This window comes from Ctenocephalides felis, unplaced genomic scaffold (assembly GCF_003426905.1).
Source record: "Ctenocephalides felis isolate EL2017-DRISC unplaced genomic scaffold, ASM342690v1 CF-g0.4_SCAFFOLD_01492, whole genome shotgun sequence".
In the NCBI taxonomy this organism is placed as follows: Eukaryota; Metazoa; Arthropoda; class Insecta; order Siphonaptera; family Pulicidae; genus Ctenocephalides; species Ctenocephalides felis.
The window spans coordinates 21,073,608-21,082,548 of NW_020537646.1; the positions used below are offsets into that span (position 1 = coordinate 21,073,608).

General features: G+C 28.2%; 1 protein-coding gene and 1 pseudogene across 1 annotated transcript; both read right to left on the bottom strand.

The window, feature by feature from the left end:
• Positions 1 to 1,443: 1,443 nt before the first annotated feature.
• Positions 1,444 to 7,461, bottom strand: LOC113371003 (eukaryotic translation initiation factor 5B-like). The gene is made up of 15 exons (XM_026611661.1): positions 7,281 to 7,461; positions 6,922 to 7,205; positions 5,409 to 5,857; positions 5,162 to 5,309; positions 4,695 to 4,867; positions 4,368 to 4,555; positions 3,970 to 4,190; positions 3,683 to 3,864; positions 3,387 to 3,605; positions 3,161 to 3,274; positions 2,733 to 2,960; positions 2,366 to 2,548; positions 1,977 to 2,138; positions 1,750 to 1,880; positions 1,444 to 1,612 (listed from the first exon to the last, which is right to left on the bottom strand). The coding sequence occupies exons 1-15, from the start codon at positions 7,325 to 7,327 to the stop codon at positions 1,444 to 1,446; spliced, it is 2,898 nt and encodes a 965-aa protein (XP_026467446.1). The 5' UTR covers positions 7,328 to 7,461.
• Positions 7,462 to 7,599: 138 nt separating this feature from the next.
• The window catches only part of LOC113371005, an 8,673-nt pseudogene continuing 7,331 nt past the window's right edge, over positions 7,600 to 8,941 (bottom strand).

Below are 8,941 nucleotides of genomic sequence, written 5' to 3' on the forward strand. Positions count from 1 at the left end.
AATTAACAGAAACGTTACTATCATATAGAAAAAATAGAAATGTTTTAAAATGGTCTGAGAACACAAAACCGATTTTTCAAAATAATGTATCGATTGTGTGCATTTATGCGTTGCATCTCTATATTGATACAAAATTTTAACTGTACAAATTAGTTGTAAGTAAATATTATTTATACAACTTTTTTATTAAGGTATCGCAAAAGCATTTACAACGCATAATCAATGTATATTCGAATTTCAGTCTACTTCATCTGGTGAATCTTATGTTTCTAGATAAAATAAAAAAAATTACCCATATATTGCTATCGAACCAATAACCTATGTATTCTTAAATTTCTTTTTGTAAATTGTATGACAAAATAGGTTTAACCTAGTTGGTATTGGTATTTTGCCCTGAGGCAAGTTACATGAACTTCCCGATATGTGTAAATAATAGACTTAATCAATAAAAAATAACTTATGAGTGATTAAAAGTATTCCGAGTTAACTCGGTCCGGGTATTTTCTAAAAGCAAATTTTCAAAAATCAATTTTTATAATTGAACCAGTTACCGTAGGACTTTAATGATTTAGTATGTTCATTAAGAGCAAGTACTCTATGGTTATACCGAGTAAATCGTCTAATTTTAATTTTAACAATCGTCAAAAAGGAACTACTCTTGAAGGTTTTTTAAAATTAAACTACTTGTCGTAAGGCAGTAATATTTCAGTAAGTTCTATAAGACCATGAAATACACTGCCAAAAAAAGTTTCATAAAAATCGGTTTGAATTTTTTTTCAAAAGTTAATTACAAGAAAACGGCTCAGTAGATTCTCACCTAATTACATAATTTTCCACTGTTCTGCGATTTACAAAGAAACGGCTCGTTGCACAAAACTGAGAAACACTAGTCCTCATTAAGGTACATTGGATGGCTTTTAAAATTTTAAAATCGGTCCAGTCTTTTTTGAGAAAACGTCGATTTACGTCAAAAAAGCTGTTCACATACATGCACACAAACAGATACACACACACACACACACATACTTTTTCCAAATTTGATCTCATTCGATTCAGAATGGTTTGAAACGTCGAGAAAACATAAAATTAGCGAATCGGATATTTTTATGAAAACAAACTTCTCCTTCGGAAAGTTAAGAATGTTTATTATCTCCACTGATAAAAATGAAATGAATAGCAAAAATAATGCGACATTACAACAAGTTAGGAACTGTGTGATTCTACAAAAATTCGAATTAAATAATGTAGTTACAGTTAGTGAAAATCATATTTACAACATATATGGTAGCAAATGTTCATTCCAGAACTAAATTTAATATGTAAACATATTATTTTTAATTTATGAAGCAAATATTTAAGCAAAAATACATTTACTGTTTACTCCTACAGTTGATTTTTTTACAAATTGAATTAATTTGAGAAATTTTAATTGAAATATTTTAATTATATACATGTAAAATTCACTATAAAAGAACTTACCGGAATTTTGCTGACTTTAAGGAACTCCAATAAGGCTTCTAAAGATCCTAATGTACTTGCTTGCACATAAACACCTCTTTCTTGCAACTTGATGCCACTTAAAGCACTTTTCAGTTCTTTAGCTACCTCATCTCTACAAAGTAAAATTATAATGGTAATGAATCCAAATGGTAGTTATTTTATGTACTAATTGAATAAATGATATAAATTCAACTTCATTAAAAATGTTATTATGATAAATATATATAATATATTAAATAAATATTGTACCTAAATATGTCAATTTCATCTGGCTTTTGTGCAACTTGTAAATTTAAACCTGCAATTGCTTTTTCCAATTCTTTTGCAGCTATCTTTACACCTTGTGCAGCAACTACTTCTTTGTGTTCAATATAAGCATTCTATAAATATAAAAACAAATATGTATAACACAAACTTAATTATTAAAATCACAGAAAAACCTAATTATAAATATATTTGCAGTTCAGGATACTTACTTTAACTCTGAGTTCCTTCATTGGTTGTGGCATTAGTAATGATCTAATTTGTGTAACTATGGGTCCATCAGTACCAGCTAAAATAATCGTATCTCCTTCTCTTAAAGTTCCATTTATTAAAATTGCATCAATGGTTGTACCATGCCCAGGTATCGCTTTAACCTTAAATGGGAATATAGATATAAACCTGTTCAATCAAAGTTTCGTTTTTTTTTTTTATCAAATTACTGATATATTTAACATTATATTAAATTAATATAGCACTAATTTATAAAAATAAGTATAGCTTATATTTTTATATCAAAACTACTATTATAGGTTATTGATGTTAAAAATTCAATTAATAATCAATTAATAAACTTGTAAATAACATGAATAAAATTCTTTACCTCTAATACTGTAGCTTGCAAATCTTCACTAAACATCAAGCGTTTTGCTAACATATTCTGGCATGAATCAACAATTAAGGCTAAGAGATTACCCATTCCTTCTCCAGTTATGGCAGAAGTTGGAACTAAAGAAACGTAACTTCTTGGGTCAGGGTTTTCATGAAATAGAGCTGCATTTAAACCCTAGTGAAAATAAAACATATTGATAAGAAGACAACAAAAGTTCATAAATATTTAAAGAGAATATGCTTATTATTAAAATTTGTCATTTTGATAATAAGTAATTATTCTTCTGAAAGTTTTAGATGTAAATTATAGTTTTTTTAAATAATATTTGTACTGACTCTACGAAATAAACAAAACATACTTGCTCAGCAAATTGAACTATGATTTCTTTAGTTCTTTGTTCAAATTCTAATTGTGTATTCGGTGCTTGGGCTTTGAGAACGTCTCGTACATCTTTCCTAGCCATAGTTGACCAATCATACAATCTGTCAATTTTGTTCAATGCAACAATAAACGGAGTTTTCTTAGTTTTTAATAAGTTAATAGATTCTAAAGTTTGTGGTTCCAAACCGTGCATAATGTCAACAACCTGAAAAATTAACCAGAAAACATAAAACTGTGTTATATACATATTTAATTTGAACGTCACTTAGGATAAAAATCTTATATATTTCATAATTTACTAGTGTTAAAATAAATGTATTAGTACATATATAATATGTATTATATATGTACATATAAACTGTTAATATGCTTTATAAACTATTTTAAAAATTGAATTATAATTACCAAGATAGCAATATCACACAAAGAAGAACCTCGACTTCTCAGATTGCTGAAAGATTCGTGACCAGGTGTGTCAATAATCAGTAAACCAGGAATTTTGAATACAGTATCTGATATCTAAAAATTAAACAACTGTATTTATTTTCTACTATAACTATTTTTCATGTTTTCAAAAAAAAATAAAATTATTATTATCAAATCAAAATAAACTATATATTTTAATTCTAACCCCTTTAACAATTTTAACTTGCTCCTTTATGTTTTCTATTGGAACATTTGTAGCACCAATTTGTTGAGTAATACCACCAGCTTCACCATCTTGCACATTTGTGCGACGTAATTTGTCAAGAATTTTTGTTTTTCCAGTATCTACATGTCCCAACACACAAACCACCGCAGCTCTCAGTTTGTCTAATGATTTATTCTGTTCTGCATCAATTCTGCGTTTCTGTAAATAATTAAAATATTGATAAAATCAATAGTTTTTTTTTAAATATTTGATTTATTTTCATTAGCAAGTGGTACTTGTATTCTCTGGAGAGCCTTTTCTCGTTTCTTTTCTGCATCAGTTCTATTATCACTGTCTTCGCTACTTTCAGATTCTGACTCAGAATCACTTTCTTCTTCAGACTCTTCTTCTGAAGAAGTTTCTTCCTTTTTACTTTCTGCAGATTGATCCACTTTTGTTTCAGACTTTGCAGTTACTGCTACAAAGTTTATAAACATTTCAATAAAAATAAAATATCATTTACTACAAATATGTTCTTTGTTCTTTGAGTATTATAGTAATAATGCATAATTTGTAAATTAACCTGGTGTTTCAGTTGTGCTTTCCTCTTCACTGCTTGAATCAGCATCCCATGCATCCTTAACATCATCTTCTTCGGCAATAGCTTTTGTTTCGGCACTTTGCTCAACCACATTCTCTGCTGGTTGTTCGCCTACTTTATCAGCATCAACTTGAGATTGCACTTCCGTAGATTCCTTATTACCTTGCTGTTTAGATTTATTAGGTCGAATTCTTGTTCCAAGTCTATAAAAGTAATTAACTTATGTTTGAATAAATTTACCAATGCAAATTTACTTGTTGAAACATATTTTTCTAAATTCAAATTTTCAATTCATGAAGTAAGTTTCTAGAATAATGAAATAGCATAAGTAAAAAATAAACATAAATAAAAAGATTCTTAAAAATCGAAAGTATGCAAACCTAGGTTTCTTCTCTCCCACTTCAGGCATTTCTAGTCCCCTTGCCTTAAGAGATTCAAGCATTGCTTGGGCTCTAGCTTTATCTGCTTTTTGTTTTGCAGAAAGTAGTTTGCCTTCAGCTTTTAAACGTTCTTTACGTTCCTTTTCCTTTTTCTTTTTTTTTTCTTTCCGCTCTTGTTCCAACCTAATCTAAAGTATATCAAAAACAAATCAGTTGATAAATTCATTAAAAGAAATAAATTAAATAGAAAAACAAAAAATATATACTAGATAAATATATCCTAATGAGCAATAATTTGAGTTATTATTCACAATTTATTGTTCTCACTTGTTCTAATCTAGCAGCTTCAGCTTCCTCTTCCTTGCGAATCCTTTCTTCTTCTTCTCTTTGCAATTTTTCTTGTTCTTCTCGGAGTTTTTTCAAAGCATCTTGCATTGCTGCAATTGTTTTTTTGCCTGGTCCTTTGCCCGCTGCCTTCGCATCCTCAGCTGCTTTTGCACCTAAAACAAAATTTCAAGTAATTTTTTTCCAAAAAAATATAGTCAGCCAAAAGCTGCTCTCTTTCATTATTTGACATGTTATTTAACCCATATCAACATCACTAAAAATAATAATATTAATTTATTATATTCACCATCATGAGACAAATTTTCTTTAACGTATTAATTTATACAAATATTTTTTATACTAATTATTTAATATATAAAAATATTAAAAAAATGATATAAATATAAGCACTTTATCTTGAAGATCTGGCTATCGAAACATGTTAAAGATGAAGTCAAAATTATTACCTTTCTTCTTTTTTTTCTTTTTATCATCATCTTCTTCTGCATCATCTTGTTTATTTTCATCATCATCCCCCGCTACTGTTTCAACTTGTTGCTTACTACTTTCTTCTGCTGATTTTGTAGATTGGTCAGTATTTACAGGTTTAACTTCCTAAAAAGTAATTAAAAAAATAATATTTTGATGATTAAAATTAATTCATTTGACTTTACTATTTTAGTAAGTTATTTATCAAACTTTATCAAAGAACACCTTTTGCTTCATCTGCAATTTTTTCTGCTTTTCACGCTCTTTTTTTTCTTTCTTCTTCTGAGCTGCAGTTTTAACCGTTCCTCCAGACTCTTCATTTGTATCATCTTTTACTTCACTTTGATCTTTAATTTCAGTTTTAATGCTTGGTTTGGCTTGCTTTTCTACCTGAGCTACTTTCTCTACTTTTCCCACATTTTCTTCTTCTTTAACATCCTTTTTGACACCGGAATATTCAAGTTCTAGTTCAGCTAAAACTTTCTCTATATCTTCTTCACTATCATTTCGTTTCTTTTTAGACTTTTTGCTTTTTTTACCACCATCAGGTTTTGGCTTATTATCTTCAATACTATCACTTCTATCTATCTTTTTATTAGCTTTTTTATTTTTCGATGAAGTATTAGTAGTAGATTCAGAAATTTCATTGTCACTTGGCGCTGATTCTGCTGAATCTATTAAAAAAAAAGTTAAATAATATTTTATTTAACACAATTTCGAATTGTATAATGTAGATATTTAAAGATGTTTTTATGATATAAAATGATATATTATATATATATATATATATATATATATATATATATAAGTAAAATGTAAGAATGTTAACATAATAAAATACTATTTTTTATAGTTTATAACAGTACTGATAAAAAATTGAATTTATTTATTTTATATAACTTTGTAATTTGCTTATTATCTCAATTTCAACTTAAAAACAAGAAATAATGTTTTGATATATACCTAAGTCAGTGATTTCCAACCTGTGGGGCGCGCTCCCCTGGTGGGGCGCCATACCGTTCCAGGGGGGGCGCAAAGCTGTTTCAAAAATATTATTTTTAAATGCTGAGTAAGTGTCAAAAACAAATCAGCAAAATACTTAAAGTACTTCTAAGAGTGTTTGAACTCAAAAAAGAAATTGCAATAGTTCTTGCTGATAACAAAAGAGATGGAGCAATCTTATTTTAGGACACAAAGTTCCTCGCAAAATTTGCGTATTTAGTTGATATTTTTCAAAGACTTAGCGATTTAATTAAATCAATGCAAGGATTAGAAATCCATTTGTCATTGAAAAACATGATGATTTTGGTCATTCAATAGCAGAGCAGAAAATGATAATTGATCTATCTAGTGATAGCACATTGACGCAGATGTTTCAGGACGAAAATATATTGTTAAGTTTTGGTTACCAGTAAAGGACGATTTTCCTACTTTGGCAAATAATGCTTTAGAAATTTTAGATCTTACTTATGTGAAACAGAAAATTATTATAATAAATAGTTATGTTTGTATGTATATTTTTTATAATACTGTGTATTATTTGGCATAATTTCAGTTATATTAAGTATCTTTAAATTAAATTGTTAGAAAAATAAGAATGGGAGGGGGGCGCAATATTTTTATCATTCAAAAGGGGGGCGCAAGGAAGAAAAGGTTGGAAACCGCTGACCTAAGTTTTTAATATTTTTATATAAGAAAATATATAAGCATCATTAAAATGCAATTCTCAAAATTTTACCTTCTACAGCTAAAAGAGCAAATCCTCCTTTCTTTATATCAGGCTTCTTAGCCTTCGGTTTCTCAATTTCTTTGTGAATATTTAAATCATCAATCTCATTAGTGATGTCATCAACATCACTATCATTGTCAACTACCTTTTTCTTTTTGTCTTTCTTTGAAGATTTTTTCTTTTTGCCTGTATCTTCATTATCTGAGTCTATAATTTTTTCTTGTGGTTTAGATTTAGTTTTTCCCTTTGTTGTTTCTTTAACTGCAGCATCAGTAGTATCAATATCACTATCTCTATTATTTTATTATTCAATGTTAGAAAATCTAGTAATATATTAATATTGAGTAGTGTTATCAAAAGTTACTTACAATTCGTCATCATTTGCGTTTTTTTTAAGCTTTTTCGCTTTTCCCATATTGATGGTTAAGTTTGAGGTTATGGAAGAAATAAAAGAGAAATTATAAAATTAAAGAATACGATAAAAATTAACATATGAAAACAGTAGTTCAAAAATATAATTTTTAGTCATATATACTACATTTCCTATATAATTTTATGCACATGCCGGCATCCAGAATTAATTTAAAACATCACTCAACCTAGAAAATTGACATTTACGTTTCACATTTCTTGGTACCAACTGCCGAGATGAAACATGTGGTAAATGCCAACGTGACCAAAATATATTCAGAAGTTTTCAGCACGTGGTAAATCTGCGGGAAAGTAAACAGAATTCAAACATAAAAAATTGTGCAATATCAAAATCATTCTATATTGCAAATAAAAAACGTTGTACAAATACATAGATGTTATAAATAAAATATGTTATTTTATTCTAAAGTAATATAATATTAAAAATATAATTACAAGAATCCTTTTTGTAGAAATCTATATTGATCAAATTAATAGTACAAAAATTGATTTCAAATTCATTATTTAGAAGAAACCTTCCAAAAACATAATTTCGGTCATTAGCCACACAAACATATGGCAAGATATAATGCCAGGTCAAGCCTCCAAATAACATAAGTGATGACGTTAATTGCGGTAATTTCATTCTTGTATGAGTAACTTTTAAAGTGTTATGCGGTCGACCTACTGTCGCTAATACTAGATCACTGATTGATGAAAACCTTAAGAAATATGCACCATCTTCATGCAGTGGTCTTGTTTCAATAGGTCGACTAGAAAATAATAGAAAAAATATATCAATTCAAATATATATAATATATAATTATATTTCAAAAATATAACATGAAAATATTCAGCGATCAGGTTACAAATACATATCACATTAAGTGACTGTTAGATATTGTAGGTATTGTATCTTAATAAATATTTTGATAACTACAATTTATATAATTAATCAATATAAAACCAGTCAATTTATCTTCATTAATTAGTAAAATTATAATGTTGCAATAAGTTTTTTTATTAGATTGTGCAACCAATTATTAATTAATAGATTTTACAACTTAACAATCTTAAAACTAGTTTTAACCCATAAATCCATTAACTAATAAAATGTTGAAGTCGTAATAAAAATACACATAATCAAAAATTAATTACCTCGGCTTTCCATATCCCATACTATTAACTCTCCCGAAGTTATAGCAGCTACTCGAGCCCCATTAGAAGGAGCCCAATGAGCACTCATAAGAGGAACACTTCCAGCATCCAAAGACAATATAGCTTGTTGAGAGTGTATATTATACAAATGTATGAGCCCATTCTTTTCAGCAGCCAATAACTTTCCTAATGGACATTTGAAATTGAACTTACATATAAAATTTGAATGAAATAAAGAAGATAAAATAGAAAAGCTTTAAATACTGTATTCATATTCTAGAATTATTATTAGATATGGTATAAAATATTACCATTCTCTTCTGGATGCCAACATACATCCATACCAGGAGATGATAAATTTAATGTAGCAACACACTTATCTGTGCTGGTGGTACTTTTAGTGGTCCATAATTTTACTGTATGATCATCACTAACAGAAGCTATGTAATCACCTTCAGGT

Coding starts and splice junctions, on each gene's coding strand:
- LOC113371003 (XM_026611661.1), bottom strand. CDS start 7,327: ATGGGAAAAGCGAAAAAGCTTAAAAAAAACGCAAATGATGACGAATT. Junction 3,865..3,969: donor AAGCACAACTGAAACACCAG/GTTAATTTACAA, acceptor TAAACTTTGTAG/CAGTAACTGCAAAGTCTGAA. Junction 2,139..2,365: donor TGCAAGCTACAGTATTAGAG/GTAAAGAATTTT, acceptor TTCCCATTTAAG/GTTAAAGCGATACCTGGGCA.